Source organism: Rissa tridactyla, chromosome 1 (assembly GCF_028500815.1).
Source record: "Rissa tridactyla isolate bRisTri1 chromosome 1, bRisTri1.patW.cur.20221130, whole genome shotgun sequence".
In the NCBI taxonomy this organism is placed as follows: domain Eukaryota; kingdom Metazoa; phylum Chordata; class Aves; order Charadriiformes; family Laridae; genus Rissa; species Rissa tridactyla.
In genome coordinates this window covers 179,715,428-179,743,090 of record NC_071466.1, presented here as the reverse complement: position 1 = coordinate 179,743,090, position 27,663 = coordinate 179,715,428, and the positions used below count along the sequence as shown (strand labels likewise).

The window sequence follows — 27,663 nt, the reverse complement described above, 5'->3', positions numbered from 1 at the left end:
CCTTACCCTGTCACCCAGAGTGCAGGTGCCAGCAGCCACGGTGTGGCCTTCTGGCTAGTTGAGATGGCCCGAGGAGGAGGGAAGCCACGACGTCAGGCTGTGGGGAGACCCTGCACCGAAGGGAGCATTACTAAAAGGCACAGCCCATAAGAAGCTGCCCATGACCAGGACTGCTCCCCTCACGTCGGCTGCTAGCCTAGCTGAGCGCTTTTTCAGGAGCAAGCTACATCTAGAAAAAGAAATTAAACGGTGCCAGGAAACAATCCCAGGCACTGAAACTCGGTAATCGATACCACTACGTTTCATGCCTTGCAGCTCTGGCTTGTTTTTAGTCTTTGCCAACAAGAGCGCTCCAAAGCAATTCACTGGCACAGTTTGGGAACCAGCACATGCACAAAGCATTCCCAGAAGGCAGTCTGCATCCAGCCCCCGCTTTTTTGGAGGTAAAGGGAGCTTGGCAGTAGGTACACAAAGTAATCTCTGCTAGCTGGCCGCAGTGCAGTAAGTGTTTCTGGGGGTATTGAATTCATAAGTGCATCTTGCAGACCAGGAAAAAACACGGCCGAGAGGTCTGCCAAATGAGAGAAATGCATTTTCAGGTCCTTCAGAAAGTGGTGTGGGGTTTTTTTGGTTGTTGTTTTGGGGTTTTTTGTTTGTTTGTTTGTTTGTTTTTACTGTATACATTCAGTCTCCTTAAATGCACAAGTAGTAGCACATAGGACCTTTCCTGTACTTCAGGTTAAGGTTCTCATCTTTGCTACGTCTCCTGAGATGGACACACCAGCCAGCCAGACTCTATGCAGTGGTCAGGAGTGCGGCTGGAGGAGGTTTATGTGGCAGGTCCAAAGTGCTCTTCTAGTGAGTCGGTGGCAAAGACAGACCGGAGCACAAAAATTCCTGCCTCCCACCTCAAACTCGGTTTACTGGTCCCTGCACTTTGCAAATTCCTTCTGATAGGATATTGCCGTAAAATTGTTCTCCAGCTAGTAGTTTTGTGCTGGCACATAGCTGTGCTTTGAACAATTACACTGACATTTTCCTGAAAACAATCCCTAGGATTTAAATTAAGAATGCAGAAAGCATATTCAGCTCCACACAATAGGGTAAATTTATCCTCCAAATCTATGCAAAGCTAGTATATTTTAGCCAGGAAATTCAAGGCCCCTTCCTGTAAATATATTAAGTTCCCATGCTTGTGTCATAAACTACAAAACCTGGCATGTTTACAGTAGTCCAACTGCAAGGTGCTACCCTCTGAGCATTACTTGAAATGATTACTCACAATGGACGGTTTTGTATAAAGATAACAGATCAGCAACACCATAATTACATTTGCAGCAACCGTGCTCTGTGATCTAAAAATCAGAACAGAACCAGAGAGAATTGTTGGAAATTTTTCTCATCTAGTAGAGCAGAGATTTGGTTGAACAGTGATATCCCGAAATGCAGCTGCCATTATGTCAATGAAGCAAAGAGCACATCAGGTTTTTTACTATGTTTCTAACATTTCTTACAAGGTTGAACTAGGGCATTTATTTGGTATAAAGTATTGTCACAATAATGATGCCTTTTAATGGATATTGTTTTTCTAACACCAGGAAAAAAGGTATTACAGTTGGTGTCTATCATCCACAGCATTTGTCATTCAGATGGCAATTGACAGGGCACAGAAATAATTTAGGTGGCCAGAACAATAGTTTAATTTGCATGTCTATGCACAATAACTAATAAAAGGGATTAGTTATCAATATTAACATCATAGGAATTTTCTTCTGCCTCCAAACTTGAAGCCCAAACTGTCCATGATTTTCGCTGTAAAGGTGTCAAATAAGAGATGTTTCTGAGGAAGGATGCCAAAAGCAGACAGAAGACAGTAATTGCTGTCATTACTTGTGTGACTAGAAGTGTGAGTACCTCTTGCTAATACTTTCCTGCTTCAAGCTTTATCTTTTTTGGCAGTGAGTTCCACAGGCTACTATGGGTTATCTGAATACATTTTTTAAAAATATTTTTTAAATGTATTGCCTGTATTTTCTATCAGAATATCTCTTTTTCTCATGTTACAAGGAAGTGGATAGAGGTGAGCATTTAGCAGCTTTTTAATGCACGTTATTTTAACTTTTATTTCATTATACTTACAGTAAGCTATACTCACTGAATGTCCACTGAGTACTTATTAGAACTGGAGAAAAGAATTCTGCTGCCAATTTACAGGTATGGGAAGAGAAATCTTCATGGTAAGAGAAATCTCACTGGTTACGGCCTATTACCCGTGGCATAGGGTTTTTATAGTATTGCTCTGCTTTGTGGGAAAAAGTAACATCACACACTGGTCAAGCCAAGATTCAGCGCTCTCTGTTGTTTGAAGGCAGTTACACTTGACATTGATCTAGGTGATTTTCCCCTTACTATTCTCTATTCTGATGCCTACTGATTTTCTCTAGAGGTTGCAGGCTCGGTTGCACACTTACCAGAGAAACCTGCACAGTGTATGGCTGAACCATGTCAGTGAGCTGCCTTCTCCCCTCCGGTTTTGCTGACACTGCCGTTGCCTGCCTTCCCTTTCATAGGGTGTCTTCTGCTTGCCTGTGTCGCAGCAGTGCTTCCGTACCATTGCAGAATTCTTTTATTTCCCATTTAAAAATATTTTACTATTTCGCTTATCTACCAGGTTTTTGCTCTATTTGCCAAACTATTTTTTCTATTATGTTGTCCACTCTCTTGTATTTATTTGCAGGGAAAAAAAAATGGCACCAAGCACATGTAAAATGTTACTTGGTCTGAATGAGAGTCTTACATGCCCCTAGCATCTCCCTTTTAGACAGAATAATATTCCAATGAGTATGTAACAGACTGAGAAAACAAAGTGTTGTGATTTTTCCCACTGATTATTTAGATGTAATAGCCACAGTTTTAGGTCTTTGTGGCTGGGATGGAATACAAATGCTTGAGAAGACTTTCCAAAGCACTGTTTGTGTTTTTTAACACACAGAGTAGAAGAGCCATTTTACACATTTTCTTTTCTTCCATGTACTTTTGCATGCTAGGTAGTAACTAAATGGAACAAAACAGTATACTGTGCACTAGTTACTTGAAATACAGTTGTCCTAGTCGCAAATAATATCCAACCTAAGCCTCACAGTGGTCGTGGCTGGGAAAAAAGTAAATCCAGTTGTAAAACAAGCAAATACTTCGCTGGTGTGGTAACTTAGTTATACTTATATCCCCACCATGCTTGTGTTTTAACAACTCACTGCTTATTCTAAGAATTTTCAATGCTTGACATGTCAGAATGAAATTTAAAATATCACATCCCACTTCACTGGATTCTGATTTTGGCTAAGACCGTTCATATCAAGATGAATTTTGGGCCAGCAAAATAAAGTGAAGCCTTACTCTGCTGAAGGAAAAAGTATATATTATTCATATAAACCTATAAAAGCCTAACTATGAAAATAAGCCCTGATGCAATATTCATGGATTGCATAGGGAAAAGGATCATTTCCATCCTAAATTCAGGTGTCGGTGCTATGATATTGTGACTGTTCATCACTGAAGACACCCACAGGAGAATAACATTAACTCTCCTGCTCCTTCGGTCAGTAACAATGCTGTGTGGGTTTCCGATGGAGAAGGTCTTGCTGCAAAGGAGCAGCAGTTGTGAAAACACCAGAAGAAAGTAACTTTGAAACATTCAGCACGGAACAACCCGTAGGATGGCAGGAGGCTCTGAAGACAGCCTTTCACTTGCCTGCCCCAGCATCTGTCGTTAATTGTAATAGGAAAGGGTCAGTGCCTTTTTGTCCAACAGCCCTCTCACCTCCACACCTGCCGGTCCATCCTCCACTCTTGGCCACCACTGCTCCATCCCCTCCCCAACCACACGCCGCACACGGGCACACATCCCTGATCAGCATCCAGGGCGATAACTCGCTTCCTGAGGCCGCTGGACCACCTTCCCTCCTCCAAGAGCTACAGCCAAAGAGGAGAAGACGCAGGCCACCCCGACGCCAGCTCTGGAGGCTGCGGGCACTGCCGCCCCCCTGCTCAAGGTGTCACCCCTAGCTGTCACCTCTAGGTGTCAGCCTCCCCGCGCCCGGAATGGCTCACGACGGCGTTCAGCGAGGCACCGAGCACCCTGCGTGTCACACGCGAACCCCCCGCGGCGTTCCACGCGTTTGCTAGTGCAAACGTACATAGAAATAGATGAGTAAGAGCCTTTCCAGCGACGCAGCGGAAAATGTACGCGGACTTGGCTCTAGTATTCAGAAGCACAATACGTTCTAAGAAGCTGGACAAATTCCTAAAAAAAATTTTGACCCACGGACAGTTGTCCATTAACAATTTGTCTGCCTCTGTCCCAGCCAGCGCTATTCCTATTAAGAATGGAAAGGTTCAAAGAGCCAGATGCTGATACGGTGCTTTGTGAAAACTCAGTTCCACCATATTTTTGCATTTAGGTGTGCTCCTCAAAGCAACACCTAGTGTGCAGAGCCGGGAGAGCTGGAGAGGTGGGCATCATCCAACTTTTCTGCCCCATCCTTCAGTGATACTGCCACAAACTTCCCATCTAGATGGCTAACCACAATGGTTGGCTCATTCCCTGCTTTGGCCCATGGTCCATTGGTTTCTCTTTGAAAAGATACAGTTTGCTCTGTGTCATACCAGGCATTTCATGAGTATGGATCGCACTTAAGGCATCAAACCAGGGAGTCTGCATAGTTAGAAAATACTGCTCAGAAACCGCTGTCAAGCCATCTGGCCAAAGGAATCTCTATGTTAAGTTTGTCAAGGAACCCACATATTCACAGTAGCCTGCCAAGAGCTTCTTCCCCTGGCAGACACCAAAATCAGGGTAGCAGACATTATTGAATGGGTGCCCCCAGGCTGTGGCTATGAGCAGGAGGCAACCTCCAGGCTTGATCCCATACTCCTGAAAAAGGGCTCCATACTCACAGAAAAAGGGCTGCAAGCAGACTGTTTTGTGCACAGTGTGCTGCTTGCAGTGCGCAGCCCCATGCTGTAAATTCCACCACTCCCTTGTGTAATGAGGGTGGCCCAAGGTTGCCCAGTGCAAGGTTGTTGTGAGGCAGAAAGGTGAAGAGTGGTTTTAAACTGTCCACATACCTGGTCATTAGATGATGTCTGAGGCAAAATGTGTTCCTGCATTATTACTTTTTGCCTCTAATGCTTCTGTGTGTCAAAATGTGTGTCAATTTGTTCATCGTACAGGATATAGTAAATAAATAAGAAATATATATATAATAATAACTGCTTGTATCAGAGGGAGAGTAAACAACCGTTCCCTAAAATTCTCTCCTTCACGTCCCCAGACCTTTGTATCACTGAGCTTGAAATAAACTTAAACCACCATTTCTTAGAAGTGGACTTGGCCTGATGAAATCTAACTGTGTTAAACATGACAAAAAGAACTGAAAGAACTGCAGAATGGGACGTTATCACAATTGCATTCACTTTTTCACAATGGCCTGTTATTTCTCTTTTACAGTAGAAACAGAAAAGCCCGGTTTATTTGATCAAATGTCAGGTTTAGTTTCCTCTTTGTATCTCAGCTCTCCATTTTGACACATCTGACTCAGAACTTTGTCCTTCCAGAGGAGGAAATTTGGTTTTAGAATATTAAATGCTGAGTTCCTATCTGCAGTAGTGGAAATTAAGATCCTAGATTAATAGTTTTTATTTTCTTTGTTCGAGCAATGGAAAAATTTCTTCCCCAGTCCTTAAGTACAAACTCCCTCTACAAATTTCTTCACCCCAATCCCTCTCAACTATTACATATACTATGTTAGATACTAGGTATTATAAACTAGCTATGGGATCCCCATGCTCATGTGCTTTATTTTTAGGGTCTTGTGTAATTAGAGCAACTATCAAAACGTATTTACTTTCTTCCTCCATTCCTTATATTTTTAGCTGCAATAATATCACTACATGTTTTATGGCAGCTCTGCCTTTCAGCATCTTTTACTCGTGGAAGAATGAATCCCCCTCCCTTAGCTCTGTCCGTGCCTCACAAAGCCATTGATAAAATCTCTGTCATTGAAATCCCGTGGTTCAAGCTCAATCAGGGTTACTGCTCAAGTCGGAGAGCCCTCACAGACAGGGCTCCGCTTGGTCTCCGTTTCATTCTGATTTCCCCGTCATATCTGCGTGGCGTCTGTTCTTTCATTTATTGTCTGTGCCAGGGTAGGAGAGTTCAGTTGCACGGCTGCAAGCTACGTTAGTTATTCAGAGCACTGATGCTTTATGAAAGCAGCCTGCAGCCATCAGGCAAGAAATTATATAGGTTTCTAAGAAAGGAGAGACAGATGTCAGCGTGCATTCTTCTGTGGGAAGAATATCTAGTTTTATAAAAGGGGCACTGGCCCAGTTTTTGAAAGGTAGAATGAGCGGCAAGGTTTGGTGCCCAAGTATTTCTGAGGAGCTGCACACAAGGGTCAGTTTCATTACTAATCACTTCTTTCTCTTTTTTGTAAAGCCTATAGACCTTGGATTGTATCCCAACCACCATGAAAAGCTGGATTTAAGAAGAAAAATTATCTAAAGGTGATAATGGAAACGCTGCATGAGATTGGGAAATGCACTCAGTCGGTGTAAGTATTTCTTCATTCTAAGTTTCCCATGTGCTAGGGACTCCCTGACAATGAGAACATCTTTTGCTGACAAAACATAACCAGCCCTTGTGCCCTCTGCCAGGATCTCCAGGATCAAACCACGCAAAAATCAATGGAAAATGAAAAATTATTTCTTTGGAGTAATTGTTGGAAAGGGGAAAAAACAAATTACCAAAAGAATTTCAGTACTGCAGTTAATCTCAGCCCAAACTTCTGGACCTTTGCTCATATGAAAAGAAAAGGAAAGGAAAGAATACCCATGAGACAGATGTTAACACACCAAAATCCCACTTCTCAGATGTCTGTATGACGAGTCATTCATCAACAGAAGAGAGACATATGAAATCATGCAGCATGAGGATAGCAAAGCAGAATAAATCCTGAACATGCTGGGCACCATCTTACCTTTCCTGGAGCCCCACAGGTTTCATTCTGAAAGGAGACGGACTGGCACACAGGGGAGGTTTGAGCTCAGGAACACATTGGCCTTGAGGGTCCACTACAACATTGACAACCTTTGGAGCCTGTTCAGGCTGGACCATGCTGTTGGTGGTCTTATATTCAGACTGAGCTGTCGGCAGGGGAAGGGGCGAGAGGTGGATCTCTTGCTTCTTTTCCTTCTCTTGTCTCAGTGACAACTGGATCTTCTCCTTTAATCTGTACAGAACCTACAGAAATAAAAAGGAAAGCCTGATCTCAATTCCCTGGTAAACAAGGCAAGGCAAGTATCACAAATGCTGGATAAGATTGCTATACGTGGCTTTCATTCCTAGAAGGTAAGCCACAAGTTGTGTTACACAGCGTTTCCCACAACAGGGTAAATATTTTCATTACATAAACCACAGTGCGTCCACGTGGGCGGTAGAGATTTTAACAGTTCTCATTGTGAGCCAGTAATTATTTGTAATACCAGCAGTTGTATTATTAAAGGGGCAAATAACATAGAATGGAAAATAGTTAACTGTGAAGAAGGAAATACTGATAAATAGAGTAATTGTAGAAAAATTTGGAAGAATTTTAACACAAGAGAGACAATGGCACAAAATAAAATAGATGGTTACGATATATCCAGGTACATGTCTCTAATTATACCAGCCTCGATTAGTTTTAGAGCAGATGTTCTTAAAAGCTCTTAGTCATTTTACATGGAGCTGATGGTTGAACAGAGTAACCTAGTAGGCTGCTTTTGTAATGGTAGGCAAGAATATCCCTCAATATCCTCAGAGAAAAATAACCTGTTCTGGAATAAAGCTGAAGCAACGCGTGGCCTATGAAGCTATTTAAGTATCTGTTCAGAAAAGTGTGTTTTACGCTTACCAAGACATTGATGTCTGAACATACTTTAATAGCAGGATTCTCTGTCCACCTACTGCTTATGAACTTGGATGTCAGATATCTGCAGCAAAAGCATTTCAGAAGTTGTACTGATCCTCTTCCACCGAACTCCACACTGCCATTGCTGTACGCAGGCTTGGCGAGGGCCGGCAGGTAGTGTGTGCTCAGTAACATCTCTCCAGAGGAACCTGTGTTACACCTATTTAACACACCTTATCTCTCTTCAGAGGACTGCAAAAAACGATTCTGCATCGTGGTTGTGGCATTTTCAAAATGCGCCTTACAACCTATGAAACTTATGAGAATTACTATCATAAGTATTGTGTGCGGAGGTGGGTGAAAGGCACTTACACAGCTTTTTGAAGGTGTCTGCAGATATTCTTATACCTTCTACTCTGCTCATGTGTTGCCGTAAAGCATTTGAATTGAATCCTGGTTTGCAAAGCCATAAAGACAAAGCCTAGACCAAAGCATTTTTCTGCTGCAAGTCAGAGGCTCTTTGACAGCCGTTGCCCTGCTAGCACCACATAAATATCTATCACTCCATAGCTTTCCAGTGAAGACTGGATATATCTGATGGGTTTGTTTTTTCAAGGATTAGCATTAGAGGTTTAGCTGGGAACTGACCTAATGTCATTAGCAATACACCCATTAAACAAGGCTTAGCTACATAAACCATCTGTTCATTCAGAAAGAGTTTAGAATTAGATTGCATGGATAAGATAATCTGCTCTTTGCCATTATTTTTCAGAATAAACTGCCCTACTGTGAAGCAAGGACAGAGCTATCAGTAACGATAAAACAGGAGCTTGAAATATTTTAACCCTCTTTTCCTTCAGTGATTGCTTTGGTCTTATTTGTTTCTGGTAACCCACAGATATACAACTCAGACATTCACAGGCATGACAATGTTAACCATACCTTCTTGTCACTGACATATTTTGACATAGTTTCGTTCCTTGGAGACTCAGGAAATGATGGGTTTGGGTTAAAAAAACTTGGACAAGTATTATTTCATATCCTTTTTAATACTCTATTATTAGAGACTAGGAAAAAAAGACAGCCTGCCACCAGCAGAAGTTGAAAAAAAGCTAAAGAAAGAACCACATTTGATCTAAGAGCTAACACGCTTTCCTCAGAAAGCGTGGTCAGGGCCATCTATTTTTTAACAAATTCCAGGTGAAAGACAAGCAAACAGAAATGGCCAAAAAGGCAGGGGTCAACCCAATCAGCAAGCTCTGCAAAGGGAACAACTTAGTTGTACTTATATTTCAAATCAGTTTAAACACATCGTGGATGGAAACAGCTATGAAGCCCCTAAATTAGGAAAACTGGGATTTTACTGATACCTCAGAAGATTCAGATTCATTGTGCCTCAATCAAGAGGCACTGAACAACATGAAGTACTATTTTCCAGGAGTCACAGGGTGGGTTATCTGTATTTTTTTCATGTATTAAGCCTAAGGTTAGAGCCACAATCCAAAAGGAACACAACTCTTCTTTCTGACTCCTCTTTTACTGAGCCTAGATGGAAGAATGACAAGGTGCTGACAGCATGACATTCACTCCTTATATCTCTGCTCAGATTTCTGCAAAGGAAAGCTGACATGTTAGGTGCTAGCTTGGCCAGTACCTCCTACCTACCCATTCAAAATACCAGTGGAAACTGCTTTTATTCATCTTCAGAGATTGACAGGAAATCCCAATGAGATAACTATGTCTCCAGAACAAACATCTTGGCAATGGTTATGTGGAGCAGTGATACAAAAACTCATCTGCCTAAAGACATTTAGGACACCCAAGACTGTATAGTAAAACAGAAACCATGGAAATTAAGACAGTTCACCCTAATGATCAACATGCGTGTGAGGCTGTGTGTGTATCTCTGCATGAGCAGAGCTGTTGTGCGTGTGTATACATGAGAAGAAGACTGACTAATAAAATTTACCCCAGACCCTGGGGAAGGGATGAAAGAACAAAAACGGGAGAGGTGTTAGTCACATTGTTTGATGCATTACTGGGAGCCATTTCGATACCATGATTTGAACACAATATAAAAAGTTCTACAGAAGCAGAATAAAAGAATTCAGACAATCTAGGACTAGTTTATACTAAAACCCTCTAACTTCAAATTGGCTTAAACACTCTTGCAGTATGATTAAAATATGTACTGCTAATTTTGCTTTAAATCTTTAAAGTGGGAAAAGCTGAATTTGCTAGGCTGATATTAGTTCATGGTACATATTCTGCTATCAAAGTGCTTTCAGAAGTCCTGCACCATTTTATGAATCCTGAAACTTGTAAGTTTAATAACAAGTGATAGGTCATGTGAAAATTGGATGCTGAAATGCATTTTTTTGTTATTCAATATTCTTCTTGTTAAAGAAATACCAAAACACAATCACGAAGATGAAAAAATATTTATCATTTAAAGACCTATCTCCCCAAAACATCAAACAATTGTTCATAATTCATAAAACAACCAAGACAGTGGTAAAAATTTAGATCTTCACAATTTGTTGACAAGGCAAAGTTCATGGAACCATAGATTCATAGAATAGTTTGGGGTGGAAGGGACCTTTAAAGATCACCTAGTCCAACCCCGCTGCCATAAGCAGGGACATCTTTCACAGGTCAGGTTGCTCAAGGTTCATGTCTTTCATTATTTTAAATGAAAAAAAATCCTACTTGTTGATTCATTTTTTTTAGTGGGAAAAAGCAAAACATTTAGAGAACCCTCTTACCACAACTAGCTACAAATATTTCATAATCCGAAAGTGATTTTTTCAGGCTACTCAATGGATACTTATACATACATATTAAAAAAAAAAAGATATGCAAACATGTGGGTTTATTAAAATAGGCAAAATTAGTAAGAAATATAATAGCAAATAGTTTAACCCATTGTCAAATTGTGTTATTTATTAAATTTGGTGATGACTCAATTATTTCTCTATCTGTGTAAAATAAAAAATACGGAGAACTGTTCACACATAGGAGCATTAAAAATATTTGTTCTTACTTAGCACTTTGCTTGCCATACTTTATAAACAATGTATGATGATCCCAGTGGAAGTGAGTCCATGGTTGGGCCCACTGAAGGGGACAGCAATGAGCTGTGTGTTGGCTTCCACATATGATGAATCCCTCCTGGGATCCAAGAGGTTCTCATACCACCACAATGAGGGCTAGCTGAGTAAATACAGAGAACATCCTCAAAGGTACAATTTACGAGTCTGAATTTAGCTCTTGTCCTGCTGATCTCACCATTTAGTAATACTCTGCACTGTAGATTTTTATGTATAGAGGCCAGATATTTGTTAAATTCCAACAAAGCATTAAGAAGCCTAAAAGCTGTTAATGCACAGTGCGCGCTCTGCACACAGGGAAGCATCATGATTTGTAAAACCCAGTTAAAAGACAAGCCTGCATGTTTTACAATTTCTGTAGAACAAAGCGCTGACACTGACAATTCAGCTGCTTTACACTGAGCACTGTTGATGATCACAATCATCACTTAAACTACTTCCTACTTCACACTCTAAAGGACACTTCCAAGTCTTCTACAGATGCAGGCTAAGCTTTCTGCTTTTGGACTTTTTAAACTACAAATGACCACCTATGGACAAAGAGGTGCCTACCCTGTAACTTTAAAAAAGAGGACTCGTTTTGGCTGTCTGATATGGTCACTACAGGCAAAGGCACTTTGGATCGGCTTTGACACCTTACGCTAAACCTGAATGGTCTGATAGATAGCAATGGCTGAATTTGAAATACTGAATTCCTAGTTTTCATAAATCTGCCACTCTGTCACATGTAAAGTGGGATGAAAAACAATGTGTGCTGCTTGTTAGCCTTTTAGATTGCGCATACTCCATGTATCAGCAGGTCAAGGCAAAATTTGAGACAGTGTCCATTTACATGGTCTAAACAGCAGCACACATAAGATGTAGGTTGGACCTGGGTGGGGACAGAAAGGGGAATGCCTGCAAAAAAGACCAGGGAGTTCAAGGCGTTTGCTAGTCTTTACCTCTTCCCTAACTCCAGATCAGCTATATCCAAACTATTCCTGGCAGACGCTTGTGTAAAACCTTAATGGATGAAAACTACCAAGCTTCCCCAAGCAATGCACTCCAGGATGTAGTGACCCTTCTGATAACTAAGTTCCTAATGAGTCAGCCAAATCACCCTTTCAAAAAAACCTGCTTCATTTCCCATCCGCAGTGGAGAAAGTATTATCTTCTTCCTTACCACAGCCTTTGAAAACTTTCCATGTTTGAGAACTATCATGTTTCTCCTTTTTTCTCTTCTTTTCTTTGTCATAAATAAACCAAATTATTCCATGCCTTCTCTATCTCAGATTACTCTTGTATCTCCTCCCTACTGTAACTTGCTCCCATTTTCCACAAGAGACCACATAGCATGAGAAAGACACAACACTATAACCAAATAACTACCAGAGCCAAGTCAAATGCAGACCTTAGAGATCATATATCCTCATTTATACATCCCAGGACAAGAACTGTAATTTTCGCAACAACGTGATGTTACTCATTTACTTCAGTGTGTGCTCTGCGGTACTGCTGGAACCTTTCCTGCGGAACGGTTGCTTTGCCATGTATTTCCTACATTGTATTGATGCACACAATTAGAGTTCTTGTCCCTGCTGAGCAGCATTCTTGTTACTTCCCATCTTTTCTCCAGCAGCTTAAGAATATTGTAAGTTCTGATACTGTCCTCCACGATGTTTGCAATTCCCAATGCCATCTATGCATTCCAAATAATTAAAATATTGTGCAGTACCAGGACAAGGACTGACAGCATTTTCTATACCCTTCCAGTTAAACAGTCAGTAATGACTAAAATACCTGCTTTTCTAAAGTAAAAAGTTTGAGTAAAAGTTATTACTTCTAGAGTTACCCTGCTATTTTTGAATGAGATGGCATGGAGAAATGGAGATGAATAGGAAGTAAAAGTTACATAAAGCAACAATTTTTTGTGAGAGAAAAAATGCTTTTCAAATCTTAGGGAGACTTTAAAAGCTTAAATAAGACTTTGTTATAAATGTGATCGTTTATTAATATCTTCAGTTTAAACATTCTTTCCATCTTAAGGTTGGAAGTGGGAAATCCATCTAGGTTAAAGAAAACTAAATGTATTTGAAAGCAAAATATCTTAAAAGACTCCAAGATACTATGTGTTCATAAATGCTGAGAATGCCACAGGAATCAGTAAACCCTTATATGTACGCACCACAGAAGAAATATATAATTCAGAGAAGGAAAACATGTGAGATACAACAATGGAAAAAAAAATGCAAAAATTACCCTATGAAAGCCAGTGGTGGTGGAGTGTTGTTCATCTTCTGTGTGTCCCTTGCACATCTCATATTCAGCGTATTAGAAGTATGCCTAATGCCCTTAAACCTGGCCACGGACCTCATACAATGTGAATGGCAAAATTATTAAAAAATATAATCACTCCTTCGTGTACTTACTAGTGATTTCAGTTTAAAATTTGTATATTCTATACATCAATACTGACACACACTCTCACAACTGTGCATTGACAATATTTTATCAATTGTTGTTGATTGTGGTGTTGTTTTTACTATCCAATAAAACTGAAATACAGGCAGCTAATGCGACTTCAGGGATCTTGGGACCTTAGTAAGAAGGTTGAGAAGTCATCACTCGCGTCACTGCACAGTTACTCTGTGGATTTAAGAGACCATTATTTATTTCTTCAGCCTCCTTCTAGTTACATTCTTCAGTTGGACTCAAAATACACCAAGAAATGGGGGTCTTGAAAATTTGGCTTCACAGCATTGTGAACGTGACCAACTCTTACCTTGTAGCTGAGTTTTTAATAGCTTTAAGAAAACACCTCTCATAAAGAATGTGTGACTCTACCCTTCAGACAGAGAAAAGCATGAAGTAAAGAAAAGCAAAAAAAAGGTAAAAAGGAAACTTACCATTAAACAAGTTACTAGAATGACAAAGATGCTGAGAAATATGACAACCGCGTAAAATCCTTCTTTGCTCCAGATTTTGTCTGCTTCACGCTGGCCTTGCAAAACATTTTTCTTTTTTTAAGCAATAAAACAGAAAGAGGAAGAGAAAAAAAGTTACACAGCAGCGTGCGCAGATTAAATAGCTCTCGTCAGACATTAATCACCCTCCTCAGCTTTGTCACAGTTCACATTCCACAGTCTATGGCACTCTGAACGCTACTATTTGCATACCCACCTCGGCTACGCACCCCGCCTGCACACTGTGTGTCCCTAAAGTGTGACACAGGGGTCCTAACGCTACGTGAGATGATCCGAGACCTTCTCAGTGGCTGCTGAGATAACCCTCCAGCAGGAGCCATGGGCCGGTTTGAAGGTAAGCAAACAAGACCCGAGGTCTTTCTTGGAAACCACCTGGCTCAGCAGGCAAAAGGGCAGCGCTCTCGCGTGGGCTGAGGGAACCGCTCGCCCTGCCTCTTTCTCCCCAGGGCTTATCTCCCGCCCCAGCACCCCACGCACCAGCCTCGGGACTATTTACACTTGACATGGGAGCGAAGAGCAGGTGAGGCGCCGATTTGCCTTCGTGAGCCGGGAAGCCCTGACACCATCACCTTTAGAGTACACGCACACATACATGTGCATACATAACACATTCTGATTATGCTGAAAGTAATCTCATTATCTGTCTATCTATAATTCTGATTATGCTTAAAGTAATCTCGTTATCGTTGGGTTCCTGCTGATAGTACATTTCTAAAACAGCTGTGCACACTGAAATTTCTAGAACTCCTGGGGAACTCCTGGGGTTTATGAAATAATAATAATTGTACAAGCATTGATTTTTGGCTTTATTGCAGTGTGGGGACTTGTTTGGGGTACTAAATTACCAGAATTTCACTATGTTTCCAAACAGAGATCTGACAGTAGAAACAGGGTTACACGTACTCTCAGTCTATCTGCTATATACTATTTAGAGTAAGGTATGTCATTTTGTGTTTCTGTGACCGCAGTTCAGTAGACATTGCTCTCCCAATTTTCAGCTACTTGCTTTTCTTTTCTTAATTGTGTATTTTCGGTACAGTTTGCAGACTGAGTAAAAATGACTTTCTTAAATTCTGGTTTCCACTGTAAATGTTCAAGGTCTTGGTGTTTCCCTTTCGCTGAAATTCCCTAATGGCTTTAATTAAACTTTTCGTTTAACGAGTGAGTTGTCTTCCCATCTCAAGGTGGTCTTTTTTCCTCTTTGGGGACATTGTGTAAGAGAACTGGGAGTTTTCCACAGAGGAAAGATTTCCGCCATTTAAAGATGAGCAGCTGCTCACTGGAGCTGTGTAACTGCAGGGATCCTGTAGCACTTTACACGCCCCAAAGGCTGATTAACCAGCGATTAGCCTGCCCTTTTGAACAGTTAATATATCAAGCAAACTCCTTGGGTGCATCAGCCTCCCAAACATAGAAAGTCCTGATGACGTTGAATTCATGTGGACAGGCTTGCTGAGGAGGAGGAGAGCACGGCCTGAGGAAGAGAGGGCAAGCTGACAGAAACCTGCTGCATGTTGGATCCCGATATAGTTTTCACGGTCCTCCTTTCAGCACAGGCTTGTGGGCTGCTTGCTTTGAAAAGGGCCAGGACAACGCAGATAAAAGTCAGTGCAGATGCGAGACGATTCACAGATCATACTGCCACAAAAATACAAACATTTAGAGAAGTCTTTGGTAGCATGGTTAATTTACAGAGACTTCCTGAAAAAATTGCATGTGTATGACTAGGAGTTGACTGCTTTAGAACTGAAAGCATAATAAAGAAGAGTTTTCTTTGCAAGTCGTAGCCCTAGGGACCAGAATGGTCCCCATTCTGCTACACTGTAGAAACAGACCTTGTAAAATTAGTGTGTGTGTGTGTAATCACGCAGTGTTTCATGATCTGGGCTTAAAAGGATTGCAGGTAGTGACAGTTTAACAAGGTTTCTAAGTGCCAGTCTTGCATTTAGTGAGCAACTTAAAAACCAGGGCTTTCAAAGATAAGTTGGAAAACTTGCCAAATATTTCTGCAAAAAATTGTTCCTGGACGTATTCAAACAGCATTGCCACTCTAACGGGGTGCAGCTCTCCCCGCAATCTGCTACCTCAGCGCAGCAAGGTTATTCTGCTGTGCTCACAGCACAGGGCTCGGGTCCCAATACTGGCTCCGAGCCCAAATCTGCAGCTGCTCCACACTCGGGACTGCTCCTGTTGAGCTCCATGGGAATCCCACAGCGACAGCAGCAGCTGCAGCTCTGGCCCATTAGCTATAAACCAAGTGTTTGACCCTGGGTGGGTTACCTGATGGCTTTCCGGTGTTTCAGGTGTCTCAGGAGGAAATCTAGATAAAAAGCAGGAGTTGAAGGAGAATTGGCCGTGCTGACCTTTTGTAAGTGAGTATATGGGGTTTTTTTCTTCACTGAAAGAACAAAAAAAGTAGACGAAGAGCTAATAGGATTTTTTGACTCAATGGGTGAGAGACTTCAACTAACTGTAATTCATTAGTGTCACAAAACTTTTAAAATATTTTACAATAGACTTTGTATACATAACTGAGTCTAAGAGAATTAATCTCTATGATGTCTGTCTAATGGTACGTATGTTTAGGATATGTCTTTCCCTGATTTGTCTTTCTAAGGATAAAGTTCAAAGAATATCAACAAATGCTTTAAAAAGGGTAAAAAAATGTATGCCACAACTTAGACATAACTGACACACCATTTTGAGACACTTTAGTAGTACCTTCACCTAACCAAGGAAATCTTTGCCCTGGATCTAACTTCAGGACAGCAGAATCATTGTTTAAGCTGCTCCCTAGTGACAGAAGAGGCTGTGACCTACAGTCACTGAGTCATCTCACGCCCACCATGATAAGGAATTGCTTTCTGAAAGGACAGTGCTGCCCATTCAGAACTTTGTTCCTCAGTCTGGGAGAACTGATAAGAGGGACGGCAACTGCCATGCTCACTACAAATTGTTGACGCCCAGGAAACAAGCCCGCAGGATGGCCAAATGCTAGAGAAAAAAGCAAAAAAGAGAGGACTTCTGTCCACGACCATGGGCAATGAGCCTCCTGCATGGAGGAACACCAGTCAATTGATGTTCTCACTCATTCTCAATTCTCTCACTTCGTTGGGAACCTTTTCCTGCCTGAGAATCCACTAACACTTTTGTATAGTTTTTGAGGAGTGGGAATGTACCACTGCCATCAGAGAGCAGGAAGATAAACTCAAACTAAGCTACAAAAAGCCACAACTGATAAAGGCAGGGGAATACCAGAGCAGGTAGGATGGCAGGGGAGTTCCAGTAGCTCAGGCACCATCAGGTCCCAGAGCAAACCTGGCTGCAGGGAGGAAGGCTCATCATCACGTACATCATCAAGAGTATCAGCCCCCAGTGTTTGATTCCATTCCCTAAGGAGTCTCCACAATCAGGTGAGTCATTCAGGCACAATTAGCCAGGTTAATTTAAACAGTTTAAATTCAGCATAATTCAAGGTGGGGAAGAATCAATATATTGTTAATCCCATTCTTTCGCTAACCTTACTGAAGAGTGCCTGCACAGGTATCTGCTTTGCTCTGAACTGGAACAAATGTGTTCAGAAAAATCATTTTTTATAAACTTTTTTTTTTAATTAAAAAAGACATTAAAAATCCACTCTGGCCATTCTGGTCTTATTATGGAATACTAGTGGATTATTTCTACAAACAAGTAAAATGAGCAGCCCGCTCATAATAACAAGAGACGTTGACCTGAAATAGTCACTGTAAAAACTGTGACTGAAAGATCCTGCCAAGGTATCAGGAGCTGCCAGGAAAGGTAAGTCTTCATTGGAAAATAGCTGAATTTGTAGATTGGGTCAGTTAACCCCATTTAGTTCCTTGGGCTGAAACACTAATGAAAGCATGGCACGCTGTAGTTCTGAGCTCAGAGGAAAGCTTACAGGGAGCTGGGGATCAAACTTAAGATGAAAAAGGGTTCACTGAAGTTCACCCTGAGTTGCTTTGTTTTTTTCTGCTGTTTTAACTATGTTAGCTAAGGCAGGTTAGGAAAGTCTGCCAAGAAATCACTTCGACCCCCGGTGAAAACATGCAGGAACGTGGGTGACCTTTCAGACTCCAGGACACAGGATAATAGCCACTTAGCATCTCCCATGACAAAGCCTCCCCAAAGGCTCTACCTTACACGCATGTGCAATAAAATGTTGTGATTTCACGCCAAATCTGGCAGGCCTGCAGGGCTCCTGTCTCTGTTGCGGTGGGTGCTCTGGGTGCGCCCGTGCAGGTGTAACGCCACGTCTGCCTTGCCTGATCACAGGAGCATGTCCTTGTGCTCTGCTTTGTTCCCGGGTGCCTCTGTCGGTCTAGGTATTTGTAATTTCTAAGCTATTGGTTTTGATCACTTGTCCTTACAATGACTTACAGTTTCTGTATGCTTTAACTGCATGATTGCTTCCTTTGATTTCTTCTCTAAGAAGTTAATATCACACGCTTCAAAGGCAACCAAGAGAAGCCTTGTGCAAGGAGGCTGTAATGCTACATTTTGGGATTGCATAATTTTGGCATGAACTCTGGAAATTTCTCCTTTAGTGCTATATTTCCTAGCTGGCAGTAAGCGTATCTCTCAAACAACAGTAACCCTTATTTTACGTACTGTAACTTCAGTTATTTTTGTCATTCTAAACCACTTCAAGTTCTCTTCTACTCTACTAAACTCTGAAATCCAGTACTATTTTCTTCTTTTCTCTGAGCACAAGTTAAAGACATTAGGAAGTCAGGATTCCCACAACATAGTAACATGGACTGCTCCATGGAAGTCTGCTCCTGGCCCTGACACACATCATGGAGCAGAACACAATCCTAAATTCCACTTCAGACACAAACTTTAGACCATAATGAAAGAGCAAATGCTACAACTACAATGGGCCATTGGAAGAGAAAGGACATATGGAAGGTATTGCTATTTCCCTGGATCCCTGAAACGGCAACAACTCCATTAAATTAAACTTTCACATTCCCACAGGTGCATATCCCGTTCTACACCAGGCAGCAAAGGACTCCAGTGGTTCCTACAGCAAAGGCATATAGGGAATCTGCTCTTTCGGTTGTTGCAGAGTAAGAAACTAGGACATGAATTTTCAGATGGACAATTTAATTGAAAATAGATCATCAGTGATTAATGCATCAGCAGATGTGAACTAGAAAATTATTACTGGAATTAATGGAAATGTAGTCCCAGTCACGTATATCCACTGAGACTTTTGCTGTTCATGGTATCGCACGAGCTGAGACTTTAAGCAGAGACCTTCAGTTTTCCACGCGGGTTTTCCTACATACTCTTGGTAAAGTTTCTTAGGACAGGGGAATCTCCCCCACCACTAACCCTCTACAGCTGGGGGTCTAGTTTAAGCTAAGACTTCAACTTAAAGACTTAGAAAAAGTCAACTAAGCAATCTCAGGAGAGGTATGTCAGAGGTGGGATGAACTGCCTGCTGAACATATCTTTCTTTCTGTTTACTTTAGAGAGAGTCAGTAGACTTTCAAGCCTTAGGCAGCTCATACCGAAATAGGCAGCTAAAAAAGGAGACAAATTCCAGCCCTAACACCTCTGTGTCAGCCACCCACCTTGAAAGATGCGGATAATGCTTCCATTCTGCACTGATACACTGATAGTGCACATACGATACTGGTTGTGAAGCATTCAGACTTTCTGGTGGAAAAGTGTACAATTTATTAGCTCATGATTTAATTAGGATTAAGGAATACACACACACAATGGGTAAAATAATGTTTCAAAGCTATGCAAAGCTTTGTATAACTGTATCTTCCTTCAAAGGTTTGCCTGTTTTGATTTTCTTTGCTGTTACTTTGCTTGGCACAATTTGTTCTTAGAGCAAGCTGAGAGAAGAGTAAACAACTGGTTAGTAGCTGAGCAAGTGAAGATTATATGTTGTTGTCTTTTAGCTGCTGTTTTCTGTAAAGTCTTACACATGTAAACAATTTATTGAGATCCAAAAGGAATACCTATTAGTGAAAAGCTGCATGATTTTTTCAGGATCAGGGCCTTAGCTATATAATCTGCTAGCAACTGAAATGTTAAAAATAATCTCTTGTTTCTCCAACAGTATTAGGAGTTTGAGCCTGCAAAACTTTCATTCTAATATCATTTTCTAAATGATTCTGGTTGTCTACTTATTTTTTTTTTCCAGAGAGAAAATTCAAATATCTGAGCACTCCAGATTATTGAAATGTATCTAATTCAAGATGAGATCTTGAGTTCAGCGCTGCGTTTTTTTCCAGCATCTCCTCATAGCTTGGTGACATTTCTGCATTCATCTATTATTCATGTATGTTCTTGTCCAATGTCTACCTGAAGTGTTATTTGTAACTGATGTGCTTGGAACAGATAATTGCATCTATCACAACCGTCAATATGCTTCAGTAACAAAGGGAATTCCGACCTAAAGGAAGCTTAGCTCAGGTGGCTGATGGGCAATATAAAGACCTCATAAGACGTTTGGACAGCACTGCTTGGCTTCGTTTTGTATTAGAACAGCTAAAACATGAGAATCCACTCAGTTTCATAGTGGCAGGCTGCTGTAGTAGAGCATGTAAAATTGCGTTAAACTGGCCTTGGTTTTATATTTCATTTTTTGTACCAAAGGCATCTTCCAGATTCTTAAACAGAGTTAGAATCTCTTCTAATCAGTAGAAATACAGGTCAACATAACAGCCAGTACTAACTCAGCAGTGGCTCAAACATAGGTTTGGATGTAAAAAAACCAGGAACTCTTTACCCATACGGGGAAACAGCTCATCAGAACCTCTTCTTTTCTTCCACCTTTTTGGACATAGACATCTCCTCTGTCAAAATGTGAGATTCTGTGGAAAATGCTGATTCTTGATAACATGTTTGAAGTTATTTGGAGCACACACTGAATTCTGAGGGTCTTTACATGTAGGTAAGGGCTTCTAAAACACTACATAAAATGCAATGTGATGTGACCGCATCTATGAGCTCAGTGATTTACTTTCCTAAAGGCTTTAAGGCCTTCACTCTTTTTCATTTGCCTTGCGTAGCTTAAGTGGTCAGCCCAGAATTAGATGTCCATCTCACTGGTAATGTCTGGGACACTGTGGAGATGGCAGTGCAGTCTCTGCTTTGAAATAGATTTTTTTTTTTCCCCAAAAATGGATGTAGTCATACAAATAATAGCTACAAGTTTTATTTTTGCCCTCTTTTTGGAGCAGGTAAACAAAATAAATCTCTCACTTCTCCTGAGAACAGAAAGAAGCAAGGGTACAACGTACAAATTCAGTTTTTCAAAATCATGCCAGACACAAGTTACATCGGTAGCAATGCTCACACCTGACATCTGCATTTCATTTATCTCTACTGAAATTGTTATACCTGCCAACCTGCAATAATAGACCAAAAAGTCCTTGGTCCCTCTTCCTTTAAGGCAATTGATGCATGCTTAGGATCTAAACTCTGATTTCAATGGTAGCACAGCTGCATGAGGAGAACCTGGATATTAATGCTTGAATAGCCTAATGAAGCACTATTAAAGTAATTTAACAGGGCTAGCTCTATAATTGCCTTATAGCAGTAATGCCATCTTAGCTTACACATTTCCTGCCTCGTGCTCGAAAACCTCAGCCTGAAAACTATCAGGGATGCAATAACTGCCTAATCTGTAACAAACTACAGGTCAGAACATTGATAACCAACCTCAGGGGAGACCTCTGTTATTCCGAACTGGGATAAACTCTGATGCAAAATGTTGATATTAAGGGAACGCAGTACTTCTTCAGATGGGAGTGCCTCAGAAACTCCTGGCTTTCTGTTCAGTGGGGACACAAACAGTTCCACACAGTTCTTCTTCCCCTAGGAAAATAAAAAAAAATGCAGAATCATAGGAAGGGTTGGAGATTAGATAATCTCTGCTGTCTACAGATTGTAACTATAAATCCAAAAACAAGAGTATGGAATATAAAGGCTTCAACCTGCTTTGTGAGGAGAGTATACCTATTCCCTGACTTCTTAAATCCCAGTTGACTGTTCAAGACAATACAAATACCATACGTGGGCACGTGTGCTTCATCTCTCTCATTATTGACAAGGTACCATCTTCCTGAGTCTAGTACCATTAAACAAGACAGGTCAATGTAACATGGTGACGGGAGGAGGCACGGGATGGGGTCAAGGGCAAAGCGCCAACAGGAATTTTAGCAGATAGTTCATCTGATCTGAGCTGAAACGCAGCCCTGGTTTAGAAGGTGGTCCTTAAACAGGAATGCTTAGTATAATGCTGTGGTATTTCAGCGCTACTTTCTTAACCCTTGTCAAGACATAGCAGACACATACCACAATGAAGTATAAAGTCCTTTTCATCAACTGCAATGCAACTGCTTAAAATGGCACAACAAAATGAAAGGACCAGAAACGTTTTTTTTACATTTAGCAGGTAAATTGAGAATGCCTACTCTCCCCTCTATTAATTCCTGCCTTGGTGTCTTTGATGTAGTCCTGGTAGCCCAAGGGGTGCTGTATTAGAGATGTCAATGATGCTCACTCTGTCTCAAGGGAGCAAAAGGACAGACTTGTTCCTCTGCTAGTGATAGACTAGAACAGTGCTGATGTCTGGACAGGGTGGGGAAACCCTGGGTTTCCCAGGGCTATGGCCAACTTAGCCGAGGCTGTAATGTAGAGTCCAGACCTAGGGGGTTCCACACACACAAGGTAAACATGAAGCAACTACCCGCCTTGCTGCCTGAGCAGGCAAAAACCTCACCAGTCTGTTTATTTGCTATTCATCGTTATGGGATGGGAGAGAACAGTTCAAACCGTCATAATCCTGATTTCCCCTGCCTCCTTCCCCTCACCTTGAATGTGCGTCATAATCTTTACTGAAGTGAAGAGAGACATCTTTTGCTATTCTTAAAATATCTAGTTTTGCATTCAGAAGTAGAGCTGCACAGAAAGGGATGCTTTCAAACATGTTTACCCTTGTCATGTTTTAGGCCCTCTGTGGTCTCACATGTGCTGCCGGTTCATCTGCTCGGTAAGATTGGAAAGTACATTGGCTAGCGGTGGGACTGGGCGTTTTTCAGTGGGACTATTCAGATCAGCAGGGTAACAAGGAGTGAAAACAGACCCACAGGTCTGGAGCATCAGTTCAAGGCAGAGACTTTTGTCAAGCTGAAGAAGCTGATTTGAGGCTGCGGTCCTACTTGGTCTCTGACATGGGTAGGTGGCTGGTTCTGGGTGTAGGTGGCAGGCACAAGGCAAGGCTTGGTGTGGATGCGGCATTCCCAGTGCTTCGTGCCTCCTCTCTTTAGGAGTTCCTCTGCCCATTAAAAGGCCTTTATGGGAGGAGGATTTACTGGAAAGGTTAAGGTGACACTGGAAATGCCCAGTTAACATTTCCTGGCACACTATGTGTTGTTACATGTAACAGGCTAGCAGGCCCTCTGCTCTCCCTGTGCCCAACCACATCCTGGCTGCTGGGCTCCTGATCACTTCTGAGAGCTGCTCACTTGGGAGGGAGTCAGCTTACCTCATTTCAGCCATCTAAACTACCTCCAAAGTCAACGGAGAGAGACTGGCATCTCTAGAGAATGATTTAATCCATCCTAAAATAATCGGACTCTCAATGCCTCTCCTCCTCCAGTTACCCTTCTCTGTATTACTTTTCCAGGGAGCCTCGATGAGTAGCTTAGACGAGGCTGAAGTGAGGTGAGATGAATTTTGATGTGCCCTGCTTGCTTGCCAACACTCTGCATGAGAGGAGCTGTCTCATGTTAGAAGGATGCAGAGTGGGAATAATGCCTCCTAAGAAATATTTTTCTTCCTTGCGAATTCTGACTGCATGTAACTTTTAGAGCAAATAGGGCGAAAGTTTGCTTTCTTGTATCACTTAAATATTAACTCATAGCAGACTTTTACAGATGTTGAGAAGACTAATTAATTAACGGTACCTATGTATTCTGAGCTATATTCATGTGCAAAATGACATCACCTCTTCCCTTAGAACACAAATGAGAGGACAAAGGGAAAAGCTATGGAGCCAGTAGGAAGAGAAATGGCATATTTCTTCTGCTCAGTTACATAATTTCCGCACAGCATAGTAAGAAAGCTACTAAGTGACTTACTTTGCTGAAATACACAACACAAATTTTGGAACATTTCTTCTTGTGCTTTTCTCTGAATATGTCTTTCAACCTTTCATTCTGGTTAATGCAGGGGACAAAGGAGATTTAGCATCACTTGTCACGAATGAGTGACATCCCTGGCGAACATGAAAAGGGCTGCATTGCGTTCCTGTTGATATTTTCCACTGTACTTCTTGTGTGATCCTTTCTCACAGAGGCATTATTTGAAGGAGTTTTATAATCCTTTTTGATGTATATAATCCTATCAAGCTATCAAGGCAGGAAATATTTTTATGCTGAACCTGTCAGGTTTCTTCCCTAATATTCAACCTGCATGTAGAATAAAAGAAAATAACTTTTCTTCCCTCTGCAATGCAAGTTGAATGCCAGCAATACACATGTGATGTTGGGTTTTTTTGCTTCATGGTAAAACTGTCATAAAAAGACAACAGTGTTAATAATGTATGCTCTTAACCATACACAGAAAACCATACAATGACAATTGCTTTTAAAAAGTCTTTGTTGGTAGAAGCAAATTTGTCGTCATCTTTTGCAAATATGATATCATAGTCTACAAGATCATTTCTGAGCACAGACTGTTATAGATGAATAGCAAAACATGAATATTAATTGTGAGAAGTCATTTAATTTACTAATGGAAAGTCTGAGGATAAATTGTGAAGATGCCTTTGAAAGGCAGAATCACATGTATTTTTTGAGCAATATTCAACCTTTGAGAAAAAAAAACACGGATAAGTGTTTCTTAATGAATGTCATGTAGAACTGCATTGGAATGAAAACTGAAGGATAAGCAATCTGCTTATGAATAGGACACAAAAGAGATTTATCTGACAATTTTTCTCTAGACTGTAACTGACAATGGTTTCCTTTCAAAAGAAAATTTAAAGCATTTTGTAATGGAGATCTATTTTTCTGTAGTGCAGTTACAAAAAGTATCGGAAAAAAGTATTTTTCTGTCCTATTTTATTGCACTTTTCCATAGTGACAGGAAAATAAATTTAAGAGAATGCAAAATAAACAGGCACATTTTATTATAGACAGCCCTTTGGTACTTACAATGAGTCTGTTGATATGAACTTGCTGAGGTAACAGTCCCAGTGCTGCTGCCACTCCTTGGCGAAATATCCGAAGTAATGTGATATTCAGCTTGTTTACATCCATTTGCAGTGTCTGAAAAACAAAACCAGTTCAAATGAACTCCGTGTTCAACACATTCAGTTCTCAAGATGACTGATCTCTGGGACTCTTCGGTAATTGTTTCTTTCCCAGAACGATAATTCGTGCAATCTACTTACATCGCAACAAAGAATAAGTCCAAAGGAAAATTTAAGATTCTTAAATGCTGCTCGTTAGCAAAGTACCACCTTTACTCAACTACATTCAAAATAGGTTCCAGGCGGTTTTGGCTAAATTCCTTGGACAAGTCACAGCGTTCAAGAGAGCACAATTACTACATTAAAAATGAAAGTCAAGCATTAAACTTCAATTCACTTTTAAAAAATTAGATGTTGGATTTACACAATGAAGATTTGCTTTGAATATTATCTTAGCATTTCTCCCTGCAGGTGAAGAATGAGTCATACATAGTGAAATTATACAATTTTAATTTTGATTAGCGGTTTCTGAGATCAAAAAAGAAACATTCTGGAAACATTCCACATGCTTGAATTTCCTAAAACTTCCTCATGTGAGTCAGAGAACACTATAATTCTCAGCAGAGATCAACTATATCACTGAAGCATTTTCTTTCTCTGTGTTTGAAGCACAGTGAAATTTAAATGTTTCCTCAAGTTCAAGTCCTTCCCGTGAAGTCAGTGGAATTTTACGCAGAAAACAACTTCAGTTCAAATTTTTGGTTTCCAAAAAGATCCAGATATGGGGTCTTCATGTGACGCCTGGTGGCCTATACTCCCTTGTGGTACTCTGGGGTCCCTTTCTTTGTTCCTATATCCCCTTTAAACACAATATGTAGCAGAGAAGAGAGGGAAGTGGAGTATGTCAGATGGTCTCAGAAGGCTTCCAATGTTTCTGGCACCTTCTGACTTAGGAAGTTAGTAAGTTCTGACTGACCCAGTTGACTTGAGCTGAAAAAGATTTTTTATTTTATACTTCCTATTTAGAGCTATAGGGCAGCTTGCTGCTCTGAAGAGCCAAGCAAATATTCTTCCCTCCTAAACAGAGCTGCATAAAGAGAACTAAACAGCCATGGGTCAGACATCACATTGGGAATATGGTTATGGTCTAGAAAGAAAGGCAACTTTTTTCTCAAAGAAAAAACAGCATCACACGTTTTGACTGTTGTTCTTTATTTATCAGTATTTACAAGTTAGGATGTAAAACCATAAAATTTTTGCTTTCCTTTTCCACTGTCAATTTGATTTTTCCGTCAGTACTGAGTGTTTTTCTTTTTTTTTTTCTCTTTTTTTTTTACACTAGTGGGATTGCCAGGTCTTGATGCATCAACTGAGATCTGCTCTTATCACATGGTTGAGCTTTAATTCAGCTGGAAGTATTATAGGATTTTTCAACTTAAATTACCCTTGCTACCCTGGCATTTTCAAAATGCAAAATCTTCTTCTCTTTGCTTCTTCTTGAATTAGACAGACATCGTGAGTGGTTACAAAACTGCTCCAGCTTTGTCACTGAAACAGAGAAATGTCTTGAGAGGGGAGATATGGAGATCTAACAGACCTTAGCACCATTTCTTCTGTTCCCTAGACTGGCTCACTCTGGCCACAGCACACCTGGGCGATACAGCAGATGAGAACTGGTTTGGAGCTGTGAAGCCATCACAACACTGAAAGTCGACAGCCTGGTCTGAGGATCCTGGGTAAATGAGAAAGGGAGCTGTTGTTGAAATAGGAAGGCTGTCGTGAGGGTCCCTAGAGATCCATCGGGATGGTATAAAGAGCATGAAACTGCTTGTCTAAGTCAGTGACCCTGAGTTATGGGGATAATGCTAACCATTGTTACTGAGCAAAATTAGCAGGCATAAAATCAAAATACATTCACTTAAACATACTTGAGCCAGGGATCAGATCACATTAATAGAGATGTTGTTAAATAGTGTGTTAAGAACTCACTGATAAAGACACAGAAATGAAACGGACAGAAAAAATATCTGTCTTCAGATGAAATAGAAGATCTTAAAGAGCCTATAAAGAGGTAATAAATTCTTGCAGATTTAGTATGCTGGGATTGCGGTTCATCATATCCAGGGACCATAAAATGTGGTGAAGCTCCATTATCTTCAGGGGTCACATTTTCTTCTACCAGGTCTGAATTTGGTCCACCGTGTCCTATAACAAATATTCATAAAAGGCTTCACAGTGTGCGTGTGTCTCTGTAACAGCTATATTGTCTTTGGTGTTTCCGGAGGAAGCCTGAAGACCACAGCACGCACTCTGTCAGTCTGGCGTCAGCCTCCTTAGAAGGCTCACCTGGCCTTGCAGCTGGAGATTTCAGGACCCTTTTAGGAAACCTCCTA

The 27,663-nt window shown here is 41.0% G+C and overlaps 1 protein-coding gene across 1 annotated transcript in view; it reads right to left on the bottom strand.

The window, feature by feature from the left end:
- PTPRR (protein tyrosine phosphatase receptor type R) overlaps positions 1 to 27,663 on the bottom strand; it is a 143,941-nt gene that overhangs the window by 54,674 nt on the left and 61,604 nt on the right. Inside the window, exons 2-5 of the mRNA XM_054188887.1 lie at positions 25,233 to 25,346; positions 21,733 to 21,888; positions 13,945 to 14,055; positions 7,041 to 7,303 (exon numbers count right to left, since the gene is read on the bottom strand). Coding sequence (XP_054044862.1) covers positions 7,041 to 7,303; positions 13,945 to 14,055; positions 21,733 to 21,888; positions 25,233 to 25,346 — 644 coding nt within the window. The remainder of the gene's footprint in view (positions 1 to 7,040; positions 7,304 to 13,944; positions 14,056 to 21,732; positions 21,889 to 25,232; positions 25,347 to 27,663) is intronic.